This window comes from Notothenia rossii (assembly GCF_949606895.1).
Source record: "Notothenia rossii genome assembly, chromosome: 2".
NCBI lineage: Eukaryota > Metazoa > Chordata > Actinopteri > Perciformes > Nototheniidae > Notothenia > Notothenia rossii.
In genome coordinates this window covers 55623727-55651325 of record NC_136904.1, presented here as the reverse complement: position 1 = coordinate 55651325, position 27599 = coordinate 55623727, and the positions used below count along the sequence as shown (strand labels likewise).

At 42.3% G+C, this 27599-nt stretch overlaps 1 protein-coding gene across 2 annotated transcripts in view; it reads right to left on the bottom strand.

The window, feature by feature from the left end:
* Positions 1 to 21537, bottom strand: part of rrp1 (ribosomal RNA processing 1) — a 45902-nt gene extending 24365 nt beyond the window's left edge. Inside the window, exons 1-10 of one of the 2 annotated variants that reach the window (XM_079663115.1) lie at positions 21232 to 21537; positions 20043 to 20125; positions 15510 to 15567; positions 15338 to 15423; positions 6640 to 6701; positions 5978 to 6107; positions 5491 to 5555; positions 3752 to 3963; positions 2888 to 3003; positions 859 to 956 (exon numbers count right to left, since the gene is read on the bottom strand). In XM_079663115.1, the coding sequence (XP_079519241.1) occupies positions 859 to 956; positions 2888 to 3003; positions 3752 to 3963; positions 5491 to 5555; positions 5978 to 6107; positions 6640 to 6701; positions 15338 to 15423; positions 15510 to 15567; positions 20043 to 20125; positions 21232 to 21358 (1037 nt within the window). In that variant the 5' untranslated portion in view covers positions 21359 to 21537. The remainder of the gene's footprint in view (positions 1 to 858; positions 957 to 2887; positions 3004 to 3751; positions 3964 to 5490; positions 5556 to 5977; positions 6108 to 6639; positions 6702 to 15337; positions 15424 to 15509; positions 15568 to 20042; positions 20126 to 21231) is intronic. The other variant, XM_079663116.1, reaches the window with a different exon arrangement.
* Positions 21538 to 27599: the final 6062 nt, after the last annotated feature.

Sequence of the window (27599 nt, the reverse complement as noted above, 5' to 3'; positions counted from 1 at the left end):
CACAGCCTCCGAGGAGCACTGCATTAATGGGAATGCCTGATATTCTCAACTGATCCACTTGGCACTTGGTGTTTGGAGCCATATAAGTTTGCAAACTTGAGTTGTCTAACCATGGCAGCGGCGAGACTTACAATAAGAATTAAATTACCACAGACCAATTCATCTCTTGAGGGAAGGGAGGATGGGTTTTGAGTACAAATAATCAAACGTATTGGTGAGTATAGGCTTGAATTACCTTTTTTGTTGTTGTTGAAATGTTCTTGTCATTTTAAGAAGTAAATATTGATGCTTCTGCTAGAGATGATGTATGTGGCGCAGCAGTAGCTGCAGTGAAAGGAGACTTGGTGAATTGTGTTATCTGGGTTTCCCGCTTTAGTAACTGCATTCATTCTCGCTACATTAGATACCTATCTGTGATGCAACGCCCTTTTATTCTGCGTTTCTGTATAATATTAATGCTTTCTATAGCCGTGGCGTCATAATGATGGTATCAAGAGGTGTATTTATTCAGGTAGGAAACTACTGAAGGCATAGGGGTGAAATGCACAGCTACTGCTAAGAAACATTTAAATACATTCAGGAATTTACTGAGGAATAACTTAAAGAGTAGTGACATTGATTGGTATGCAATCTCTGAAAATATTTGTTTTAGTCTTGTGGTATTGATCATGCTGTATTTAGCTGAAACAGTAAGTACAGTGCCAATGTAGCCAATAGAAATGCTGTAAAAATAAGAATGTGAAACAATCCTATTATTAATATGGCCTTTGAATTTAAATCACAGAAAGGATAACTGTAAACGTTGATCACAAAGGACACATGCATGCACACACACAGTATTGTTATGGTTTTACTCACACTCTGATGATTTTGTACAGCCTCTGTCTGTTCTGGCTGGGTGTGCTGCTGCGACTGGCCAACCCAAACAGCTTGTCTGCAAGGGCCGTGTAGGCAAACTGCAAAATACACAGAGAGCTCGTCAGAAAACAAACGAGGTCATCTCTATTACAAATGTCCACAGTCTGGGCCAAACTGATGAGTTCAACTAAACATATTGGCTATAAATGTTTCCTCACACAGAAACAAACTTTTCTGAGATGAGTTGACAGATTCATTTAAAACATTACTGATTTTCAGCTGCTATAGTTTCCTTTAGTTTAACAAGTTAGAATATTAAGCTTAAAATAAGGAGAGAATAATATAGAACAGTATAGTTTAAAACAAGTGGCATGCATTGGATTGAAATGTTTAACCATAGCAGATTTCATCTCAAAAGGAAAACACCATTAAAAGAGAGAAAGCAGGGTATATGCAGGAATCCTGAGGTCAAATTGAATACCTTTTAAGACCTTTTTTAAGACCCTTTCCATACATTTTAAGACCTCATCGCAACTTTGAGTTCTAACCGGTTACATTGGCAACACACTTTACCTCACATTTACTATATTGATTGTAAGATAGCACAACTAAACAGAGTGCAGACAGACTACTGAAGCCTCCTCTCCACATGAACTTCAACCTCTCTGTGAAGGTCAGGTTTAATGCAGTATGCTGCTTTTTTGCTTCTGTAGACTCTGTGCTCTTTCATTCCAGTAAAACTCCTCAGAAACCATTAGAACCAGTATTTGACCAATAAACAAAACAATTGACAAAACTTTGAACTATGAAATATGTTAAACTTTGGTGAGCTTCAGCGGGGTAATGCCATATAGGAGCTCCCTCTCAAATACCCAGGGGTTAAATTGGGCTGGGGCTGTCCGGGGCTAAGCCCTGGCACATAGCACGATGCTCTGACGTCATCACCCTCACACATTTTTTATATGTTTACAAAAAACGATATATATGTTAATACTTTTCTCGTTCTTAATATAGACTATATTTAGGGTCTATGTGTGTTGACTTTACTTTAAAATAGCAGATCTCTATGACCGGATATAGTTTGGCTTAGACCCCGGCCCCACGAGGACGCATACGGTAAAACGCAAACGCAAAAAAGTCTTCCGTTCACACGCATTCGATTCATTAACGTGTCCGTTCACACTAGACCGCTGGAAATGCTGGAAACGATGTAGTACATATATCAGGCCTGTAAGTGGCGCTGCTGCCGCCACAAAATACACCAAAAGCAGCGAAGAAGACCCCGGAGCATGGTTGCCATGGCTGCCCTTCTGTTTATTCTCCGCAGTGGACGGCGTGTTCTCCTGCTGTATCTCTCAGGTAGTCCACCAGCAGATGAAAAACACCCACCTCTCCGCCTCTTCCAAGGAACGAGGTGACCGTGCGGCGGAGTTTCCGTTAAAAAATATATTCCGCCGGTCAACATGTCCGTTAAAGTTTAAATCTTCCGTACAAAATTAGAAAAGTGCCGATCAGAGGTCTTCCTTGTTATTTATTGAGCTTTAAAACAAATTGATAACGACTCTGTTCTCTGTATAATAATATTTAATAAACGGTGCCTGCCTCTCTTTTCCTCCCCCTCTTCTGACAGCCCAGCAGCAGCAGGAGACGTGGGGAGAGGGAGGCGGGCTATTTCATCGTTATCAGAAAATGATCATATAGGGCTTGCACACGGAGCCGTTGGACCCCCAGAGCGTTGCGTATGCCGGTCTACCCACCTTGGGACCCCCCCCCACAGAGCGGAGCAAGGCAACGAAACTTAAAATAAGAAGCAGCATTTTACGGCGTGCTATGGGGGACGCCTTGAGGGGGTTTCCCGACATGTCGTTTCAGTAAATTAAAGGGTGTTTCATGTTGTCGTTGCTGTGAACCTTCTTAATACCTTGGAAAATGCCTTTTAATACTTTTTAAAAGCCTTAATTTTCGCTAAATTGATTTATCAACTTTTAATACTTTTTAAGACCCCGCGGACACCCTGGAAAGCCTTCACCTGTAGCACCGGGCCGACCACTTCATCACATGGCTCTTCTGTTTCAGACTCCTCCTCCAGGTGAAGAAGCTCGTCATCATCATCATCATCATCATCATCATCATTTGATTTATTGCCTGAAAAAAAAGAAAAACTAAAATACTCAAGTATCCATTACTTTACTTCTTGTTAGTCCTGCATTCTATTTTAGGCTTAGCAGCTGCCGAGTTGACCAGTTACATTTCAACTTTCAATATCTCAAAATGGTATTCAAGTATTATTTCAGAACACAGATAAGTTGTCCAGTAGCATAAATAGGTAATCCTTTGTATGCTATACACAAACATGAACTAGTCTTTTGAGAACAATGTGTTACTTAGAGAACACAAATCGGAAAATGACAGAAGATCTGGGCAGAATAATGAATCACTCGCAGTTTTCAACTGGCAGTTATAACTGAATGTAATGTTTTCTACTTTTTTACATCTGGGAAGGTATTTGCCTTCATCAGAGGGAAAGTGTCTTGACCAACAACTTAAGTATTTCTTATAGCTAAGCAGGGCATGCAAGCGAGCAAACAAGAACAAGAACAAACAAACAAGTGAAATTAAGAATAAAATTGAAATCGAACAATATAATATTGTGGTGGTTCATCTTATAATTCAGTCTAGAGAATGCACCAGACAGCATCCAAGACCTGCAAAAATCTACATTTTCTAGGGGGAGGAGGCCCCCCAAACCCTTCGTGCGTCATTTAGCCCGTGTGCATTTTTCAGGGCAATCTCTATTGGGCTCAGGGCCATCTGTAAATTAGCTTAGTCTTAGCCTAGTATCGGAAATAGGAAATATAATTAACCCGTCAGGAGTTGATCCAGTGAGCCATACCGTTGATCTGCTTCCTCCCTATCTCACAGACAGCTTTGCTCTTCCTCTCTTTCGGCTGCTCGTCACCGTCGTCTTCTTCTGAAGCCTGTCCTGAGTCTGAGTCTGAGGCCTCCGCTGCCTTCACCTCCTTCATCAAATCGTCGATAGCAAAGGGGGCCTGGTCGATGATAGTGCAGAGGATGCTGTTGCAGATGGCCCCGAACAGAGCCCGGCTTTAGAGACAGACACAAGCAAAGATGAGCGGAGGGAAGGGAGTTGGCACTAAACACAACAGCACCAAGTTGACTTTAAATACAGTTGTAGTGCCCTGGGGCCTCATTTATAACACCGTGCGTAGGATTCACGTGGGAAGGTTGCTTACGTAGTAGAAATAAAAATAAAAAATAGGTACAGACATTTTCCGATTCACAAAACATTGCGTACCGGCGAGGAAAGTGCGTACGGCACTTCCTACGCCGGTTTCTCTTTATAAATCACAACCGACTCGAAATGCGGTGCAGCTTTTGTGGGCTTCACGTAACGCCCATATTTGCCTATAAATAGTCAAAGAAACGCCCATTCATTCATTCATTTTGACTGACTGCATGAAGAAGATCGCAGGAAATGACGACAGAACAGCTAAAAAAGACATCTCACACCGTGTCAGATTTTGGTTATTTTGGGGAGGTCGAGATAAATCATATAGTTTGGTGGATGCAGTTTGAACCAGAGTAGCAGCATGGAGGTCGGATCGTCATCAAAATAAATAAATAAGTGGTCCGAAAAAAGTTAATGACAAAAAAAATACACATAGCCTAACCTTCCTCAGGCAGTGTGTTTTTACCGGGGACAGGAGACACTCCCTTGATGAGAAACTGTAAGAAATGATCGGGGAATCCCTCCAGAGTGGAGTCATGACGACTGGATCTGAATAATTTGTTTGCATTTGGTAGTTTGTGTTCCAGCTTTCAATCAGCAACTATATATCCATAATCCACCAGTTAAAGTAAATGCAACTAATGTGTTGTGTTATATTAGCTGTACAATTTACCACATATGGTGTTCTTAGTTTCCATACCTCCTGTGTTTTACGAGCGACTTGTCAAGTCTTAGCAAACGGCATAAAACACTATTAAACGTGATAGTATATAAAACCATGCTCGTATCTACAACCTATAGAAATGGAAAAACGGCGTCAGTTTAGACGTAATTCTGTCCTCCTGCTTACCGCATCATTTATGAGAAAACATTTCATAACATTAACACAACATATTCGAGGTGGTTTTAAATAACATATCCGTATTTATTTATTTCTCCAGGTTATGTTTTTGTGTGCACTGAGGAGTCGCAAACAAGCGTTTGTTAAATCATTTTAAGATTGGCTTTAATCAATGTTTGAAAATGAATTCTTCATGTATGATAAATGAGGTAACATTTTATTTATGGTATTATTTCCACATATTTCTCTCCATTCTTCCTTCTGCCAACGGTGTCGCAGTTTCTCGTCTCTCCAGTTTTTGTGCTTGGTGCGTACGCATGGGTTAGAGTTTGCGTGGAGGACCGCACTTTTTCCCGTCAAGTTAGTATTTTATAAATCGAAAACATTGCGGAGAAACTGGCGTATGCCATTTTTTTTGCGTATATCCCTTTATAAATTAGGCCCCTGGTCTTAATGACAGTAGCCTTTCTTATTCTGAAATCCTCTGATCACATGTTTCTATAGTAAGACAGGATCACAACTCATGCTGATGTGAACTCACTCTTTGGTTTTGGCCGATGTTTTGCAGAATGGCTCAATGAAAATCAAGTTCTGGTCTGCAGTGAGCTGTGAAAAGAAAAAAACCATGTGAGGACCATTATATACACCATACATCCATTAGTTCCTCAGAACAAAGTGCTGCAACTGGTTTAAGATCTACTTGTTGGAAAACAAAACAATAAAGAATTCAACAGTCTGGAAAAAATGAAAGAGGATGCCTTGGTCAATAACCACATCCCATTTCTCAACAATAGCAAAAATAAATAAAAATACCCAAAACAGCGGTTCAGTTCATAATCAGAACACGAAAAAGCTGAAAAACAAACTTAAGTACCAGACATTTTGCTACTTTAAGATAAGCATGGGGTTATCGGAGAGGGTAATTGAAGAAACCAACAATGGCAACAGTGGCCAACCAGCTTCAAATGAACTCTGTTCCATTTTAGCCCCATCCCAGTTATTCATCTCAAGCCAGGGACTAGCTGTACCTCTGCTGCGCCCACTGCTGCCAGCTCGCTCAGATACAGGTCCAGGATGTGGAACTGCAGGCCACTGGGGGCCCCGCTGCTGCTCTGCAGGAGCTGTGCTGTCAGCAACTCTAGAAACCTGCCGACCGCACTGAGGACACACACACACACACCGTTATTCACCTAAGAGGACACCATTTGACACAGCACAGTGACATGAGCAAGACTGTCTGTAGAGATCTTTTAACTGCAGCTGTCATCTTAAACACTTCAACGCTCACTATTAATCTGGACATCTTAAAAAAAAATGTATGCAAAATAATCCCATTACCAATTTTTACCCTAACTTCCTCCCCCATACAGAGTGGATGTTCACAGGGGATTGCATGGCATTGAAAGGGTAAATAAGCCCATTAAACCGAGGGGAATCACAGCAGCTCTCTGTGACAGCGGCTTTGATCAAGCTTTAGCTAAACGTCCGAAAATTGTCAGACTTAATCCCCATAATTCAGAAATCATCAAAAACGTGATTTCTCTCACCAGTTTGTCATGTATTTCTTTATTAAAACACCCCATGGTTATTTGTTTTATCCCTCCAAAATATATTTACTATTATTGTAAACCTAATTATCATGATTATTCACAATATATTCACAGTTTAATTGTTAGTTTTAACATATTACCTGCTCTGCCAGTTTTTCCTCTTCAGCATCTCAAAGGTTTGTCTGAACATGAAGCGAACCAGCTGTTAACAAGAGGAAAACAATCATTAATATTAGGAAGAAATTAACACATCCACAATCTTTAGAACACATGTCAGATATCAGTGTTGATGCAACCTTTGTTAATGAGCAATAACATCTAGTGGAGGAATTACGTTATATGAATACATCATGTCAGTTTGGAGATTATAATGTGAGAAAATGAAAACAGGTCACACATGCAGCTTTAGGGAAGCTCAGTGGGAAACTGATCTTTGCTGTTGACTTGCTTGTCTTATCAGCTGTTGTTTCCTGCAGCATATGAGCCAGATTGATTTTTGTTTTGTTTTTCTGGGTTTTCCGAGAAGGTGTTTCAGCTGGCTAGGGCTGTCCCGAATACCATTTTTCGGGCTCCGGATATTCGGTAGTAATCAGCAGCGAATATTTGCTGCGGAGAGATTTGTATTTTTTTTTTTTTTTTTTTTTTTTTTAAATTATTTATTTTAAAAAAAAAGTTTCATAACACGCTCTGAATCCGAGACACCTGACAACACGCTGTTAAGCAGGAGCGCAGAAAGAGCATACTATTACGATTTATATTTATTTATTTATTGTCTCAGTACTCGCAAACATTAAAACTAAATGTGTCCTCTGTAGGGTCTGCTGTATTGTTGAGGATGTTGATGGCTGGGATGCGTTGCACAAGTTATTATTAGACTGAGCTACTCAACTTTATGCCATTGCCTTAGCCCCAGATGTTCCCACATTACTCCTATTATTTTCACTATTCGGATAAAATTAAAAAAACTAATATAAAAAAACAATTCGGTAGCTTGCTTGCAACTATTTTCCAAGCAAAGTAAGTGAACGTTTTTATCATGTGTAACGTTACTGTTTAAACGGTGGATAAAGCAGCTTCATCATGGCAACTTGACAACAGCTAAGCTAAGCTAGGCTACTACTTACAGCATCCAGGTGACTTTTCTGAGTTGTTTTGCCACCGTGGTAGACCAGTTTCTTATAGCATATTTGGCACATTCTTCTTACCGTCATCCAATTTAAAATGGTCCCACACAGCTGAAGTCTTCGGCATTTTGTGGGTGAAACGAGGTGAAGCGAGGTGAAGCGTGCGGTTTGCGTTAGTGACAGTGAGTGACGCGATGTCAGGAGCAGAGGCTGAGATTGTATATATTTCCGCATTTTAACAGTGCAATTCAAAAGTATAAATATAGTATAAGAATATGTCAATTTGCCTTTATTAATAGCATACATTTAGAAGAAAAAATCATATTTAAAAAAGTATATACCGTAATTTTCGGAATATAAGCCGCAGCAGCTAAATTGAATGATGTGTACATATATAAGCCGCACTGGACTATAAGCCGCAGGTGTTTTAATGTTTAATTACCATATGTAAGGGTTCGTGCACAGAGGGGATGGTCGGGAAAGAGATGGCTGTTTGAGGAAGCTCCCGTTTATTAACATTTCAACAAACAAGTTGCATATTTGCATAACGTATTCAAGTGTTAGCATTTAGTGCAATAGTAGCTACAGAACATGTACTGTGCTGTGTAAACTGTACTGTATCACATAGCGTTTCAGACACACAAACTTTTCAACTTTCAAACTTAAACGGTGCGCTCCCAGCGCATGTACCGGCAGTGATCTACAGCAGTGGTTTTCAACCAGTGGTACGGGGACAAACTGTCTTGCTCTCGTAATGTATTTCTGTCTGTCTTGCTCTCGTTCTGTCTCTCGTACCACTCTCGGTTCCACTTTTACTTTTGCGCGCTGCCTGTCTCACTCTTTTCCGGCCTCCAGCTTTTCCTGCTGGAGCCCGCCGCTTAAAGGTGGGGGGCGCGGACCGGCCATAGAGCCCATAGAGTTAAAGGTGGTGGACTGTAACCTGTAAAATCCATAGATTTAGGAGGTCCCCTGGTGGCCGTTAGCTGTAAAAATCCATAGATTAGCCGCACCGTTATATAAACCGCAGCGTCGAAAAATGGGGGAAAAGGCGCGGCTTATAGTCCGAAAATTACGGTATATATATATATATTTTTTTAAATAAAAAAACGAATATCCGAATAAGGAAATTGAAACCCGAATAGTTGGCCAACGGACGAATATTCGAATATTCGGGTACAACCCTACTGGCTACCAGATGTGATTTCGCCTTATAGTACAGCGGTTAAGCCCTCAAATCAAGGGAAATTGTGCACTTTTTGAAAGAAACATGAAACTTCTACCATAGTTAGTTTATATCATGAGGTTTATTTTTAGATGTGGAGGGAAGTCAGATTTGACCTCTGAGGCCCGGGAGAGGTCAAATCGGGGATGGCCACCAATAATATTCAAAACTGACTCACTTTGGAACCGTACACTGTAGAAAAACACTTAAGGTGTCATTTCCCACAAATGTTAGGGTGCCCATTCTGTTGGTGATACATTTGAGACCAATATAATTCAAGAAAATGCATTTATGTTAAAGTCAAGGTAAAAATATATCAAAATATTTATTTTTTATGTACCCAAGAACATTCTTCAATTGATTTCTTTGTAGTCTCAGTATTATTTAGTTATAAGTTATTATTTCATGGGGTGTGTGGATATTTGTATGCATTCTCAGCACAGATTTATCAGCAGTTGACCCCCCTAGACCATTTCCACAGACTACCTGCAATACCACCGCGGACCACTGGTTGAAAACCCCCTGCTCTAAAGCTTCAGTAGCCTACTTATTCGAGGGGTTGTTGCTAGACAACATGGTGAGAAGTATTCAGAAATGCCACTTCTGACACTTCGGACATTTCTAACAGGTAAAAAGATTGACTATGAACAAACAATATTATTAAAAACAATATTAATATTAATATATGCCTTTGAATGTGAATGTATTGAATTTGACTGTAGCCAGGAAGGAGTTTTCCTTGCTAGCTAGCAAGGAAAACTCCTAGCTAGCTAGCTAGCTCGCTAGCGTGATCAAAATAATTATCCTAGCTTAAGTAGAAGACAGTCTGGAACATTTCTGTTTGAGCTGAGTAGTTTAATGATTGAACAGAGTATTTTCTAGAGATGTCAACTTGGTTATTATGTCAAATTTGGGTAACATTTTACCTGTCATAACAGTAACAAAACACAGTCACGGACATGTCACGAACATGTCATAAACATTATGTCAATGTCATATATATATGACACATATATGTCATATCATTGTCATTAAATGTCATTTGGTTTAACCTAACCCTACAAAAACCGAATGACAAAATGACAACAGTGTTTAATACAATGTTAAATTGTTATCTTTTCAGATTCCCACGTCTTGCTGGAATTTTAACCCTCACCATGTCAAAGCGTCACAGCTTGATGGTCCCTACCCAGCCCTCGTTATCCAAGCAATCCAAGCCACCCCCCAGCACTAACTGGGACATTTGTGTCCTCTGTCAAGTCAAAACAGATGAACCTTTACAGTGTCCTCTCAGAAACAAATATAAACAGTCTGTTGGTAGTGGCTATGTATCCCTCACAGAAGACCTTCTCCGGTTCCATACCCTTCAGCATATGCCAATGGACCTCAACCTGGAGCGATTAGATGATGGAGATGGCATAGAATCCACTTTGAAGAGACACAAGGCAGAGTGGCACAAGAGATGTCGGCTAAAATTCAACAAAAAAGCATATGATGAGCTAAGTCGGGGGAAATTAACTACAGCACAACAACAAAGTACCTCATCTGTACACACGCGATCTGCCCACAGCCATTCACAGTCCACAGAACCTACTTGCTTCTTTTGCAATGAGCCTGCTGCAGGTTCCTCAGGTTTGCATAATGCATCAACCTACAACATTGACAGAAATGTGAGGAAGTGTGCCCTTGAGCTTGAGGACACTGCTCTGTTGGCCAAGCTCGCAGAGGGTGACATGATTGCCATTGAGGCCAGGTACCATCATCGCTGTCTGTCTTCATTGTACAACAAAGCCAGGCAGGCTGCATCTAAACACAATGATGGAGATGATACTTGCCTACATGGCATAGCCTTTGCACAGTTAGTGGCATATCTGGAAGACAAGAACAGTGATGAGAACACTTCCCCTGTCTTGAAATTGACTGACATCGCTCAGTTGTACAAGACCAGGCTGGAACAACTTGGTCTGACTGTAGATAAACAGATTCACACCACCAGACTGAAAGAACGACTGCTTTCTGAGCTTCCACATCTGAGGGCACATTCACAAGGAAGAGACACACTTCTGAGTTTTGAGAATGACATTGGACCAGCTCTCATGATAGCCTGTCAAACTGACAGTGATGCCATGCACTTAATGCGAGCAGCACAAGTAGTGCGCAAAGAAATCTTTGGTTCGTCTTTCTCTTTTGACGGATCATTCCAAGAAAACTGCCAGCAGAGGGCTGTGCCACCATCTCTCTTGGCTCTCGTCAACATGGTACTTGATGGTACAAACATTAAGCATCAGACCACCACAAAACCTGCCCTAACAATCTCCCAATTGATGGTCTTTAACAGTAAGAAGCAGGCACGGAACATGGATTCACCAAGCTCAGCACGTACAAGGCACACCCGAGAAACTCCACTCCCTCTATATCTGTCCCTCAAGATCCATGCAGTTACACGAAGTAGGGGGTTAGTTGACACACTGTTCAACCTGGGATTGTGTGTTTCCTATGACAGGCTGCTGCAAGTCACATCAAACATTGCCAATGGTGTCTGCCAGCAATTTAGGATGGAAGATGTTGTGTGCCCACCAAAGTTGCGTAATGGACTGTTCACAACAGGAGCTGTGGACAATATAGACCATAACCCAAGTTCTGCAACAGCCAAAGATTCCTTCCAAGGCACTGGAATCTCACTAATGCAGCATCCATCACACACACAAAGCGGAACTGATCGTGGTGTACTAGTGATTAGTCAAGATGGCTCTTCCACCAAGTCAGTGAAACCTCTGCCAACATCATACACAGTCGTGCCACCAGCTTCCCTCCACAAAAAGGAATTTAGTGTGCCACCTGTACAAGGTCCTGTGAGACCCTCCACCCTCCTAGTTTCTACAGCCGCCACAGAGGATGAATATGCATGGCTCAGAAAAGTCAAGACAGCTGTTGAAACGTCAGCCATTGATGGCATGATATCGTGGTCTGCCTACCATGCCTGTGTTCACCATGCCGTCATCCCTCCTGCAGCAATCAATGCATTATTACCTCTCTTTCTTGACAATGCACATTCAGTAGCAATGATTCGGCACTCTATGGAAATCGTAAAAAGAGCAATTCAACATGTGAACCCTGGTCAGATTCCTGTCATTGCTGCTGACCAACCACTGTATGCTCTCGCAAAACAAGTACAGTGGACCTGGCCAGACACTTATGGAGAAGATCACTTTGTGATCATGTTTGGTGGTCTACACATCGAAATGGCTATGTTGAAGTTGCTGGGAGACTGGCTAGAAGACAGTGGCTGGACCAATGCTCTGGTCCAGGCTGATATTGCAAGTTCTGGAACAGCAAATTCCTTCATACATGCCAAACATGTCACCAAGACCCGCCATGCACACAAGGTCACAGCTGCAAGCCTCTATACACTACTGCAACGAGCATACAATGAAAATTGCATATCTGATGATACAGATGCCATGCCACCTGACAGTCTATCTTTTGAGGAGTGGTGCATACAACAAGCAAAGGCTAGTGTTCACTTTGACTACTGGCATAAGACCCTGTCATTGCAGCTTCTCGTTTTGCGGTACATGAGGTCCATTCGTGAAGGCAACTTCCAGCTGTACGTGGAATCCCTAACACAGATCATGCCCTGGATGTTCGCCCTGGATCACACACACTACAGCAGATGGCTTCCCGTACACATCCGTGATATGATGACTCTTGCGGACAGACACCCAGATGTCCTGGCAGAATTCAAGTCTGGACATTTCGTGGTGCACAAAACCAGCAACCAGTTCTCTGCCATGGCACTTGACCAGTGCCATGAACAGAACAATGCCATGGTCAAAGGTTCTGGTGGGGCTATCGGACTGACTGGCAATCCAGAAGCACTCAGACGCTGGATGGTAGCAGGACCAGAAATCGCCAGGATCACTAAAGAGTTTGAAGAACAGGCAACACACCAACAGCATGGACCCAGTGACTCTAGACACCATGACCAGCAGCCTGGAGTGCAAGCCACATTCCTGAAGGAGGTTAAGGCACTTGTCACGGTGCTGGAAGAGATGGGGAATCCATTTCTAGAACACAGCCAAGATCTTTTAGTCATTGACACAAGAGACATCGTTGATACCCAAGTTGCTGATACTGTAAGAAGGATTTATACCATTGGTGAGGAGCAGTACACCGAGTTTGTGACCCAAAGGCTGGAAAGGTGTACAACCCCTATCACACACCCTCTTCCAAAAAAAAAGTTGCCACTATTCAGCAGACCACCTGTGAAGGTCAAATCAAAAGAGAAAGCACAACTCGCTGCACTGAAGAGTGACTGTGGTCTTTTTTCAAGGCTGTACATCTCATGTCAAACACGAGATGGAGACATCAACCACTTCTTTTCCCACGAAAACCAGGCAGCCCCTCCAGCTCTGTCAAGTGGAGGAAAACTTTGGTTCGGGGTTAAAGCAGATCTGCTTCGCTGCCTGGAGTCAAATCTGCTTGAAATCAAGAGTGTTCCTAAGACTGATGCAGTAATTCTAGATGGTGCAGCTGTGGTTCAAATGCTGAATCCAAAGTTATCAAGAACATTTCAAGAGTATAGAGAAACAGTGTTCATACCATACATCTCTGCTCAACTAGAGGTAAGCATCCGTGTTGACCTTGTCTGGGATGTATACCTATCTGCCAGCCTGAAAGCTTCAACAAGACAGAAGAGGGGAAATGGCAAGAGGAAAAGGGTGGCTCCCCTTACTGTGATGCCCAAGAACTGGAAAGACTTCCTTCGATGTGATGAAAACAAAACAGAGTTATTTTCCTTCCTGGCCCGAGAAGCCGTAAGTCTGCCAGTAGCACAGGGCAAGGAACTGTATGCAACAGATGGAACTGGAGTCCTCTGCTCTCCTGCCGATTCATGTGTGACCTGCCTTGCCCCATGTTCACAAGAAGAGGCAGACACCCGGCTACTTCTGCATGTGGCAGACGCTGTGCATAAAGGTTGTAAGAAGGTGACCATACGTACCGTTGATACAGATGTGGTGGTAGTGGCTTGTTTTAGCAAAATAGCTCCCGATGAACTGTGGGTTTCCTTTGGTGTTGGGTCGAGTTTCCGGTTTATCGCTATTCATGAAATGGTTGCCACAATGACTCCTATCCAATGCCTGACTCTCCCTGTCTTTCACGCTTTCACTGGATGTGACACCGTGTCTGCATTTGCTGGCCGTGGAAAGAAGATTGCCTGGGAGAGATGGAAGTCTTTCCCAGAGGTCAGTGATGCTTTCCAGGAACTCCTGTGCATGCCAAGTGAGGTCAGTGAAGATTCCATGTTACTGCTGGAAAGATTCGTGGTGCTCATGTATGACCGAACGAGTGAGTGCATGGAAGTGAATGATGCCAGGAAACAGCTTTTCTCCCAGAAGTCCAGGAGTTTAGAAAACATCCCTCCAACCCAGGCTGCCCTCAAACAGCACATCAAGCGTACTTGCTTTCAGGCTAACGTTTGGAACCAGTCACTGGTCCTGGACCCAGAGATGCCAGAGCCATCTGATTGGGGCTGGACAAAAGAAACCACTGGGTGGCAGCCACTCTGGACAACTCTCCCTGAAGCAGCAAAGTCTTGCCATGAGCTGATCCGCTGTAACTGTCAGAAAGGGTGCACTGGACGGTGCTCATGTGTCAAAGCTGCACTTAAGTGTACAGATCTCTGCTTTTGTTCTGGGGACTGTTAAGATTTTTGATCACTACCAATATGTGATCCTGACATGAAAGGACTGTGGTGTTGTTAACCACTTCTCCGTCCCTTGATGATGATTAAAAAGTTAAATAATAAATCAGTTAAAAAATTACTTATTATTTCAATGACTGTTGTTATTGGCGTTGTTATTATTGTTATTGACCTCATTATTAACCTTATCATTACTGTTATTATTTTGAAAATAAACTACCTTTTTGCATCGTTCACCACCCTATGTTTGCATTATTTGACCTCCACATTGATCTAAATGCATTTTCTTGAATTCTATTGGTCTCAAATGTATCACCAACAGAATGGGCACCCTAAAATGTGTGGGAAATGACACCTTAAGTGTTTTTCTACAGTGTTTGGTTCCAAAGTGAGGCATTTTTGAGTATTATTGGTGGCCATCTTGGATTTGACCTCTCCCGGGCCTCAGAGGTCAAATCTGACTTCCTTCCACATCTGAAAATAAACCTCATGGTATAAACTAACTATGGTAGAAGTTTCATGTTTCTTTCAAAAAGTGCACAATTTCATGGTTATCCGCTCTACTATTAGTAGGACTTGACGTTGACACAAGCCTTATATGAGGAATAACTGACATGCCCATGTTTTTATCAACAGCCCAGCACACCCAACATCTCAACAGCTCTCATCACTGACTCAAATCTACGATTGAGGGACTGCCGACCCGCAGCTCTCAGCTGGCACAGGAGAAAGGGGCATGAACCCCCCCTACCACACGTGAAAGTCATCGAGTATCTCCTAACACCAACCTGGAAGAACTTGTCCATCCGCAGCCTGTCGATACCTGTCCACTCCCTCTTCAACGTCTGCAGAAAGCTCTCCAGGTACAACAGCTCTGCAGGGTACAGCATCATCATCATCATCATCATCATGCATCATATTACATCACATGGTATTATGAAACCTGACATGGAAACTTACGTCCATCGATGTGATGGAAGCTGTGGATCAGGGCGGAGATCTGGTTTGACAGCTCCTCCTTAAAGAGAAAAGTGTGACTGCATGAACAGAAACATCGACACAGGGAGGACGGGTGACAACTGGATCATAATCACATTTGAGGATGTATGACGGCCCGTCCACACAGCGACGTGCGTTGACGCTTCACCATTCACTTTGAATGGGGTGACGTCACTTTTCGCCGAACTGCATTCGCTGCAAAAGTTGAGCAATGTTCAACTTTTGACGCCTCGGCAGAAGCGTCAGCCAATCGAATCATATGCCAGGACAAGCTCTAGCCAATCAAACCGCTGCTTGTGTGTCAGGGGCGGGAGATTCATGTGATTGGTTGTTGGTCGAGTTTCAGACACGCCCGCCGGCAAGCGTCAACGCACGCCGCAGTGTGGACGGGCCGTGACATGAACACGTTCAAATATTTCTGTATTGGACTTTGAGTCACTCCATGAAGACACTGTACTGGAATGTTGTGACTGATATCAACACAATATTTTATCCAGGAACTAGCAATGGATACCGAAATAAAAGTGAATACACATTGGGTATAAAGATGTGGGACACTCTAGTGAAAGGCATGTCCACAGTCCGGCTAGATTTAATACGGCGCGCGGCTTCTATCTCATAATTTATTATTTATGGCCCGCTAGCTCTCTCAAACAGCATAAATCTTTAAAATGTAATTCATCCTTTTACCACATGGGGGCAGCACCACTTTAAAGGGCCGCAATTTAAGCCGATTGGTATTTGCCTTTTCTGTTAAAGACGGTGTATTGCAGTGTTTGTATTTCCTGGTTTCTATTATTTTTGGGTGGAACTCTTGTTGGCTGCAAGAGCTGAAATTGAACCCGCAACCTCCAGTTTGAAAGACTAACACACTAACGCAGCGCCACAGTTGAACCACTTGGTGTTGCTGGCTAGATTCAAGGGTACATGATTAGTGGGGGCTTGAACAGTGTTCGAAATGGGGGGGAGAAACGATATTGATCTCCTTGCCGTTCGCAGAAAAATCCACCGGATTGCACCTTTCACCAGAATGGAGAAACATCTTTGGTATATGCAAGTTGCTACATTCAGCAGACCATCGATGTGTTGACAGCTATGAAAATCAGTGGCGGAAAGTCCGCACAAAAAGTGGAAGAAGGTATTGCTACTGGCATGTTCAAGGATGTTGAGCTCTCAGAGAGCAGGCCCAAGATATAAACCGTCTGCAGTTTTATCAGACTATAATAGACAGTTTGAAGAAGCGACTGCTTGAACCGGACCTGGTCCGCATGCTAAAACCACTGGACAAGCGCTTTTGGCCCGAACAACGGAGCGCCCTGATCCTTTATGGGGAGAATGAAGTACGTGCACTGGCCAAAGTACTGGGGGAACCGGCCCGAGAGGCCATAGAGGAGTTTCGGGACTACAAATTAGAGAATAAATCTCCAGGGAAAGCCCTGCAAAAACTGCAAGACCTTTTTGCCTACATCAGCTGAGTGTGATAGGGGGTTTTCTGCCGTCAATTCGACCGACACCGACAAACGCAGCAAGTTGCGGGAGAAGAGCCTCTTCTCACTTCTCTTCGTAGACATCAATGGCCCCCCCCTGGAGCAATTCAACCCTCAGCCATTTGTACGGTCTTGGATCAAAGCTGGCCACAAACCCTCCACATCCTGGGTTCCGGGACCGAAAGCCAAGAAGAAGCAGGTCCCTGTGGTCGCTTTTACAGTAAGGCTAGAGAGTCAATTTTACTGTTTGAGCTTTGTGTTTGTTTGGACTGGCCCCAGTCCTACTGTTGATATATTTTTTGGTTGTGTGATTTATTAGGTTTTTATCAGACTGATTGACTTGCGTAGTCTAATCAATCTATAGGCTCTGCAACACACACACACACACACACACACACACACACACACACACACAGAGTATGGCCTATTCCAGGCTGGTCCTTCCCCTTCTGCTGAAAAAAAAGAGGCTATGACACACATGTCATGCACACATACAAAATAAAAAAAGTTTTGAATTACGTGGAAGTTCCAATTCCTTTTGGATTAGGCCTGTGTAGTGTAGTATTAACATTTCCATTCATTGTTGTTGCTCAATAATAACTCATTCGTTTTGGATAGCTAGTCTCATTATTTTCTTGCATTAATTTCAACTCATTTAAATTCTGAGGCCGCCGTGCCTATGTTATATAGCCTATACAAATCTGAAAAACGTTGCCATTTGTCCCCAACAGCAGCTGATGTTGTTGCTTTGTTTTGTTTGTTGCAATTAAATAAATGTTGGCTAATGGCTATCAATTGATTTTGAAACAGTAGCCTCATGTTGTTATTTATTCTCTCTGAAATGTTATTGTGCTTTGGCAGTAATACCGTCTGTAGTAGTAGCAGAGTGTTTTTATAGCAATTGATCGCATCCGCGCAGTCAACAGAGCGTGCGTGTGACATATTTAGTAGCAGTATGTGCACAAAAAAAAAATAGGGCTCCCCCGAAAGCAAATGGGTAATTGGAACACTGGGCTTGAATGTCTAGTAAAAAAAACTAAAACACATGGAAAAGCAGCACAGCATTTTAACTGCAACCTTTTGAACTAAAACCATGTCACCAAATGTATAAAAGAGGAAAAATGTTAAAGAGTTTATGGAGTTTCCATCAGATCGTATAGAACAGACTGAGTCTGTCAAACTCCAGTCTGTGCTGAGCACCTGATCATAACACCTGTGTCCTGAGATCAAAGGTTACCATGGAGATGTGCAGTGAAAGGAGAGCCTTTCCATTGATCTGAATCACAAAAAAACCTGTTGTAACTATTGTTGAAAAACAGTAGCTGCTATCGGTAAAATGTCTACGCTCTGAGCATGTCAGGGCCCTGAGGAGCGGTTTAGTGTGCTTTTTGTGTATGATAGGGTCAATAACGAGGCTCCTTTGGCAGTTTATATGAAGGTGTGCGTGCAGCTGGTGCTCTGAGGAAAGAGCAGGCTACATTTACAATGGGGCTGAATAGAGTGGTGTAGGAACGGGTCCTAAAACCCGGAAGTGAGTTAGCATTTTATCACCTCCGGTTCCCTCGTCTCAGAGTCAATGGGATTTCTCCATAGGATTTTGGAAAATAGCTAGAAATAAGGTCTGTGGTTGACAAAAATGTAAAAGACGGATAACGTTGTTCTACGACATTAAATACATCAGCAGTGACCCCACTGGTGATTTTTGAAGAGTTTACGTGCATGAAAAACGATGGTTGTTAACAAGTGGCAGAATAGGACTACAGAAGCAGTCGAGGACGTTGTACGTCATTACGCCGAACAGTAAACACTCCTCTAAGTTGGTTTGCCCTGTTCTGCTTGAAAGCAAGTACCTGCCTCCTTCAAACTGTTAAAACAAACGTTTCAACTCGTACAATTTTGAATCTGTACATTAAAATACAAGTTGAAACGATCTTAAGTTGGCGTGACGTTGAAGTCGTGCGACCCAAGCCATTTGCTTCTACGATTAGAAAATTATAAAAGTAGGGTAGACATGTGGAGATTATCCGGCGGAACAAAACGTGCATTTATAAAACAGGTTTGTTTTCCACAGATCTTATTTTTGACAATATTCCAAAATCCTATGGAGAAATCCCATTGCTATTTTGTCGAGGGAATCCATGCGCCGCTTACTTCCGGGACCGCCTACAAAAATACATCATTACATTTAAGGGTTTTGCTTCTAAAAAAAAAAATTTCAAGTCGTGATAAGTTCTCCAACGTTTTTCCTCCGGAATAATGTCCCAGGAGTGTATGAAAGGAGTGGGATTAAAGGCAGGTTTAAAATATATTTTTGTAGGCGAATTTCAAGCTCTCCTCCACTCTGTTTGAGCTCAAAGCACTCTAAGGCCCAAGCCTGTTTTTCAGGTCTCATGCTCGAAAATGACATTCCCAGAACAAATGACAATAACTTCTCTTCCAAAAGGGTTTAATTAATAATCTTTTTTCTCAAAGTAATTATAAACCTGTGAGTTGGATGTAGAAAAGTCAGAATCAATATAGATTTTTTTTATTTTAAAGTAAATTCAGATTGAACATAGTAAAAAAAAAAAAAAGTCAATTATAGAGCCCTTCCAAAAATAAACCATTACTTATAGTGAAAACCACCCTTGAATGATGGGATAATAGACTAAAAGCTTTAGGAATCCAAACTATAACATATAATAAGTACCCTGTATCAAGATTGATGCAAAAACAAGTGACATTTGACCTTTTTAGAGAGGTTTAGCACCAAAAAAAACACCTCTGGGGTAATTTGGGTGGAACTGGGTGTATTTGCCGTTTGATTGTAGATTGTTAATATTGTCTGATAGCTGAGTTTCTTCCTTTTGAGTGGGTATGACATTAATAGGTTTTTAATAGGGCTGTTCCCGAATATCCGAATATTCGTTCGTTGGAGTACTATTCAGGTTTCAATTTAGTTATTCGAAAGTACCAACAATGGTACTAGCGGCGACATAGTAAGACTCCCAATGTACATTGTACATACCTGCAGCAGTGGTTTGTCCTGCATCCACAGACAGTAGAACAAACCCTTCCACAGTTTGAGCAGCTCATCACCTGAGAATCCACCTGCCAAGGACACGAGACTGTGAGAAAACATGTCCCCTGTCTAGGATACAAGTAACTGCATAGAAAACTACTACTAACAATTTATAGCCAACTCGAGCACCTAGTTGGTGTATTATGAGAAACCTGGTGTACTGCTGTTTTACCATATGCTTATAACAAGTTGCAGCAGGTAAAGGGATATGGTTACTGTTCTGGTTATTGTTGCTATGGTACAGTGATGTGGCGGGCAGCTGTTATAACATAAACACCTTTCAGAGAGCATGAGAGATTCGATGTGGCTCATTACTCTGGACAGACTGGCGGTCAGAGCTGTAGTATCTTGGATCTACTTTGCAAAAACTAAAAATGTCATACCATCTACTGTGAGGAAGATGAGACTCTGCATTGTCTCAATGCATTTCCTAATTGATTGTTATAAAGATCAGGAGGAATGGTCGGTCCTGCAAGGCCTTGGATTACCATTTAATATAAATATAATTATGTAATGTAGCCTACTGCTTATTCAAAGAAAAATATGGACGCAAAAGAAAGAGAGTCCTTTCAATTAACCATTTTAATCGCATGTGTGGAAATCTGGAAAACTATATGCACTATGGTCATTAACCAAGCCATCATAAACTGTGACATGATTATAAAACATGTACTTGGAGACCTTAGAAGAAGGAGAAGCCTTGGTAGAAACCAGACTCTGCGTGGCACGTGATGAGTGTTATTGGACTGAATGCAGACCTACTTCAATGTTAAATGCACTTTCCGCCCTGCACTTAAAACAACTGTTCTTTTGCCATCTATGTATTTAGGTAGTGATTTGTGTATTAGGCGTTGTCTTTCTAATTTTTGTAATATGGTTCAAACTAACTTCAATACAAAGGTAACACTAGCTACACACACAGGAGCCTTCACACGTGTGCACGAACTACCGCACACGAGTCGCCGTTAGAACAGTTCCCTTTGTTCAGAAGCAACCCGTCGAGTTGAACCATTCGTGAGTAGTCACCATGTTTACCCGTTTTAAGCAAAGTTAAGGAAAGCTTAGTCGCAGTATGTTTCGGAGCTCTCGCTAGCTTATGTTAGAGCTAGCTGCAACCGCGGACATGCTAGCTTACCTGTGTCGCTGTGAGAGCGGATACTGATGTACTTTCGCAGTTTCTTCAAAGCCTTGGTCCGGATAGGCTTCTCATTTGAGGCTAGTCGTTGTGCGAGCTGGACCTCTGGCTCTTGAAGCGTTGCCATGTTCACACAGATTCTCGAGAGGGCTCTTCTTTTCTCCTCTCCTTTCTAAAAGTTCGCTCTCCTACCCACGTTTCCCTCGTGCGGCGCGGACTGATGACGTCTCCACACCTCGGTGCGTTGGAGTTCTGTACGGGGCCACAGCATGGATGTATGGGCCACAGGGGGGGGTCACTCTCCCCTTGCTGTTCTCTCTTCACATTCATGTTGTGTAACTTGGTACACAGTACAAGCAAGTTCTTTACAATTCACGATCCCTCAGGCCTCCACCCCGAATAAGAAAGCTCTCCTCCATCTGAACATCTAATGGCGCTTTGTTCTGACATCTTGCTGCGAGAAGAGTAAAGAGGAGATAGTCTGTGTGATTTACTTTAAATTGTGGGTAAGGGTAACTCATTGTTCTGTGACCTGTCAATCATCAAACCGGGGGTCATATTTCATTACGTGTTCATTTTTGTCTGAATTTGTACCCATGGATGTTTAAAGAAGAGTTCTACCGCAAAGTTATTCTCCGTGAGGATTTCCGGCAACAGTCTTGATTGTGATTGGCCAGGAGACTCGAAAAAACATCAGCAAAGATATTTTATTGAGAAGATGATCACTATGTGACAGAACTTTTCAAAACCATTTATGGTCTCCGGTACTTCCAGTCCAACGCCGACTGCATGCACAGCGTTGGAAAATCGGGCCTTCAAAATAAAAGTTTGACTTTCCCCCTACAAAAAAAAAAAATTCCTCTTTTTTTTTCCAATTTTTTTTTCTTCACTCACACATCTGCGACCCACTCGAAACGGGTCCGCGACCCACTTTTGGGTCGCGACCCACCAGTTGAGAACCACTGCTCTAGGCCCTCTCTGAGTGCGTAAGATATTCTAAAAAATAATATTTAAAAACATTTAAAAAAAACATTTTATTTAAAAAATATTTTTTTAGTAATATTTTTCACTAGTTTTATCAAAATAACTTGATTTATTTGTATTTAAAATAACATTTCCAAAGAAATAAATCCTTTGAATCTGCCTATTCAGTTTCTGTTGGAATGTGAAGGGTTAAATTAAAGCTGACCTATCATGCAAAATGCACTTTTGTACGTCTTTTATACATGAATATGTGTCCCCGGTGTTCCAGGGAACTCACCAAGTTTCAGAAAACACAACCCTCTCTATTTTCCTCCATACCCAAATCTCTTAAAAAGGGGATGCAACGGATCTGATACAGACTGATCCAGATTTGAACACTTCTATGACGTCACAGAAGTGGCGCTACGGCTATTGGGCCAACTCCACCAATCAGGAGGAGACCGCCACGGACATTGCCTTCGAAAGCGCTGGAGACGCTGTAGTACATATGCCAGGCCTGTAGATGATGCTGTTCTCACAGAATCAGCAAAAGACAGTGTTAAATTGAGCGAAATGAGGAATGGCTAAAAGGCATGATCTGTTTGGTATTTTGAAAAATAAAAAGTATAAATATGCCTTATATAGGTATGGTCCTACACTATATTATTCAAATATAGCATGATAGGTCCACTTTAAAGAAGCTCGTCTGGTCTCTGTGAGGTGAAGATAGGAGCTGATTGGTGGTCCAGCTATGAATTCACAGAGGGCCAGCTAGGGTAACTCAACGAGAGAGTATTGTCAAATGACAGTACAATTGACCAATCATATCTTCCCTCTAAATGGGTGGGCTTTATTGTCGCAGACTTTATGACAAGTTCCGCCCGCTGGGAAGTTTATGCATGTGTCATAACCATAACCATAGATATATTAATAAACACTAGATGACTCACCCGCGCTGCTGGCCAATGGAGACCGACGTTGCCACATGACGGCCATCTTGCCACAGGCAGCTCGCTCATTCATAACATTATGTCTGTTACCTCATTCACACCAACGGTGTTTCAGGGCCGGTTCGGAGCTGGAGCTTGAAAAGCACCGGGTTTTCCTGTTCACACCGCAGCGGAGCAGCCTCTTAGCTCCGGAATCCGGTTTGTTTCAAGCACCAAAAAATTGTCCGGCTAGAGCAAAAGCACCGCATACGTCACGCTTACGTCGAGGCGGGGGCAGGGGCAGATCAACTCCTGAACAACAACAAAAAGCCTGCGCTTTATCCAGTTTGTACACAACGATGGAGAAACTTAACAAGCAGCAGTGGTCCACTGAAGAGACCAGCTACCTAAGAGGTACACAGAGGAAGCTGGAGCACAAACAACCATTGTTGTTGTTGTTGTTGTGTGAGCTGTGAGGGGTTTCCGTGCGCTTTGGCTTTATGAAGCAGACACGCAAACGGTTACGTCATGACGCAAACGATGACGCAATGACGCAGCACCAGTCGGTAACTGGGCAGTGTGAAAAGAGCCGGAGCTAAACCGAAGAACCGGTTCTGAACCTGAAAAGCTCTAGCACGGAGCTTGAACCGGAGTTGCTTTGGTGTAAATGAGGTATATGGTGCACTATTGAAATAACCATAGCTTGCTCAATTTTCAACCAATTTTCAAACTGTTTGGTTTGTTATAAACATCAAATATGTAGTTATGATACGGCATACTTATATATACATACCCATGATATTATAATCATGTTTTTTTTTTTTTTTAAACATGTCTTGGTAGGGTCTCCTGTATCATAGCCATGCTAATAAAGTTTATAATAAACCAAACCGTTTGTAAATCAGTCAAGATTTCAGCGAGTTAAGAGTATTTTTGTGCAGATCACTCACCTTCCGCGTTCACACCAAAAAGAGCCGGAACGAAAATTTGTTCACATTAGCATTATTAGCATTAGCATTAGCCCAGCGCAGAAACGCAGAGAGACTAAGGCCCAATCCCAAACCACTCCCTCGACCCTACCCCTCCGTGACGGAGTGAACTCTGTCTGTAGCCACACTCGCAGCTCAACGAGGCTCCCTCCTGTCAGATGGAGGTAGTAAATACAGCAGCAAGCTTTGGGACGGCCTCCCCTCTCTCCAGCATAAACAGGACATGCCGTAACTGTATGTAACAACGATTTCAAATCAGCATCTCTTAGACAAAAAATGTAAATTAATAACTCAAATAAAACTCCAAACATTTTTAATTGTGTTTTTTGTAAAGCTCTTTTAGTTTTAAACCTGATGTTGATAAGCTTCTTAATTTTTGCAACAGTCTGTAAATATACACAACTTTATAATAAAATGAACACATTTACCTTTTTCTAGACTAAACACAGGTATGATCCTAAGTTAAAAACATATGAGGTTATCATGAGGTTGTTAACATCGCAGTTTATCAGTGGATGTTTGCTGGAACTGTTTGTAAACAGCGTGTTTCCTGACGGGCAAACACAGCGTTGAGATCGGTCAGGTAGAGACCGGTCTCAAGTCAGCACCGCTGCAGACTCGCTGTTTGAGGGCTTGATTGCCCACGGTTTGGGAATGGGCCTAATTTATGGCAACACAAACGAAAAAATGGGAGCGGTGGAGATGAGGAGGTGTCGGCGTTCTGGCGATTTACTCGGAAGGCTTCAGTAGAAGCCAGTCCCCAACTCCGGGGACTTCCGGCCATGAGAACTAAAGAGTTCTCATGAACTAAGTTCTCATGAACCTTTGTGGGAAAAGTACTGTGGTGTGAATGCGCCTATTGACTGTATATATAAATGGACGTAGTGTCCGTGACGTCACCCATAGGATTCTGCATAGTTGCCGAGAAGCCCTTAGTAGGCGGAGTCGGCCACTAACGGCTCGACAGTGACATCAGAGTCTAACTCCCGCCTACTCCAGCCTGATCCAAACAAGGGCCGAGAGGCGGAGCCGAGGCGGGACTTGCTGCCTCCGAGCTGGAAGTAACAGAGCTAGCTCAGGCTAAGAAGCTAAGCTAACATGAAATACATGCATACCAAGTTACTGCGTGGCACTTTGGTTTTGATAAAACAGTGTAGTTCCACTATATAAATGTTACATTCATAATGAAACGAAATAATCTGCAAGAGAATTAGAAGTACCGAAACATAGAAGAACAATTGTGGCAATGTTCAGCTTAATAAGCCTTGTTCAACATCATTCATTTAGCTAGTACTACAACGGGCTGCAGGCGAACCAAGTCCGCGTTTCGCTGCATTCCTTGATCTCCAGTTATAACGCCGGACTCCGCCACCCGGAGCTAACGGAGCCGCAGGGGGCTTGCTCCGGGACGCCGGCTGGAGCTAGCCCCCTAGCTCAGTTAGCTCCGGCTGCCACCACTGGGATAATTGGGTGCCCTTTTAACATTTGCTCCCGTTTAGCATTATGGGCGTCATAGCCATAGACTCTAAAAGTATTACCCAAGGCTGAATCATAAACTAAGCTGTATATGTATATATGTATAAAGGGTTACATCCTTAGCTGGCTAATAAGCTATATAATAACAAGCACACAAACACCTGCTAATGGGGTTAACATGTATTATCATTTTAGACTTCTTGGAAGTTCTGTTAGTACATTCAACCGTACAGCACGGCATTTTAATTGTCTGGTATTTGTAACAACATTCCTTAAAGGGCACAATCACCACGAACACGGCTAAAGGGTCAAGTACAGTAACTACAACTAGCTAACGTTGTAGCCTAGCAGAATGGACAAGTTGCTGTTAGCTGACAGTGAGGCACGTACCTGTCCATCAAAGTGACCATGCCCTAATTCATGCAAAAACGTTAAGACCGAATATAAATAAAAGGGTTGTGTTATAAAACAATTCACTCAAAAATTAATAATCATTAAGGTGGAATCTATCTATATCCCGAATAATTTGTATTGCATCGAGGGGTAGAAACATGATTATTTCTGCTGTAAAGTTGGGCATTTTAACATGGGGGTCTATGGAAATTCATCCTTTCTGCAGTCATCGCCTATCGGCCAATCGATGAACTGAAGTTTATAGCACTTCCTTATTGGCGTCCCGGCTCTGCCCCAGAGTTTGCCGCTTGGTTATAACAACGGGTCAAGATTTCCATAGCAACAACCACTTGCTGTCAACAGCGTAAACTCTCCTTCAAAATAAAAGCATGTCCATACAAAATAGGAAGCCAAGCTTACTTGATTGACAAAAAAAGCGACCTATCGCTTTCAAGTCTGTTAACCCAGAATGCAAAGCGATACAAAATCAGTCAAGTGCAGGGAAAACTCAAATTAACTTAAAGAGACAAACAAGAGACAAACAACAAAATGAGTGTGGGACCGAGCAAAAAGCTAAAAACATACCACTTCCACGCAGAATGGGAGGAAGAATATTTTGTTGTGATGTCACATTCAAAGGTTATTTGCCTTATTTGTAAAGCAAGCGTCGCTCTGCCAAAGAAAGGTAACTTGGAGAGGCATTATCGGAGTGTTCACAAGGCATATGACAGCGATTTCCCTCAGAGTAGCGAGTTGAGAAAGAGAAAGGTCATGTATTATTGCTACAAAAACATTATCTCGCAGTCTTCGCCAATTTGTTTCTAACATGCAAAAAGACAAACAAATGTGTCTATGATGTATTCTCGATCAGACGAGATCTCTCTCTCTCTCCCCCGTCTGTGTGCGAGGGGGCGGGGCAGTTTGCACACACTCGACTGCTACATGCAGCAACATACGGCGGGGATGGCGGAGAGAAGCGCTCCAAGGTGTGGTTAAATGTTACCCGTCTTGAGGTGGACAATGCTCCTTGCCAATAGTGTTTAGCATGTAAGGGCGGTAACACGAGCAATTTGTCCAAACATTTAGCAAAAGTGCACCACATTCAGACGGAGAAATGAACCGGGTTCGACTGTCTTTCTAGTCGCTCTGTAGCCCCATCCACGAGTACCTTTTCCACGTCAGGTATTATGTATGCTAGCAGCAACACACAGAGTTAACTACATTATACAAACATGGGTTCATGATTAGGTAACTGAGTTATTTATTTTGTTAAAGTTTCAGCTATTCTGTTTACAGTTCTGTCATCAGATTATTTAATACGATTTGTTAAAACATTGTGGTTTCTTTTGATGTGAAATATTATTTATTTAATTTAAATAAAAAGCAATGTTAATTTTGTTCACAATTTGTTAAGTTAATTTAATATATAAATAATATATGTATTTTGAATCAAGTATTCATCTTTATTGTCTTCATTGTTAGTTTCCACATGCCTAAAACAATCTCAAGCTAAATCTAAAAGTTGATGGCTAAATAAGAGCGTTTGAGAAATTGTGCAAAGCATACAGTAATAGTCCGAATAGTCGATTAATCGTTTCATTAATCCATAGATTAATTG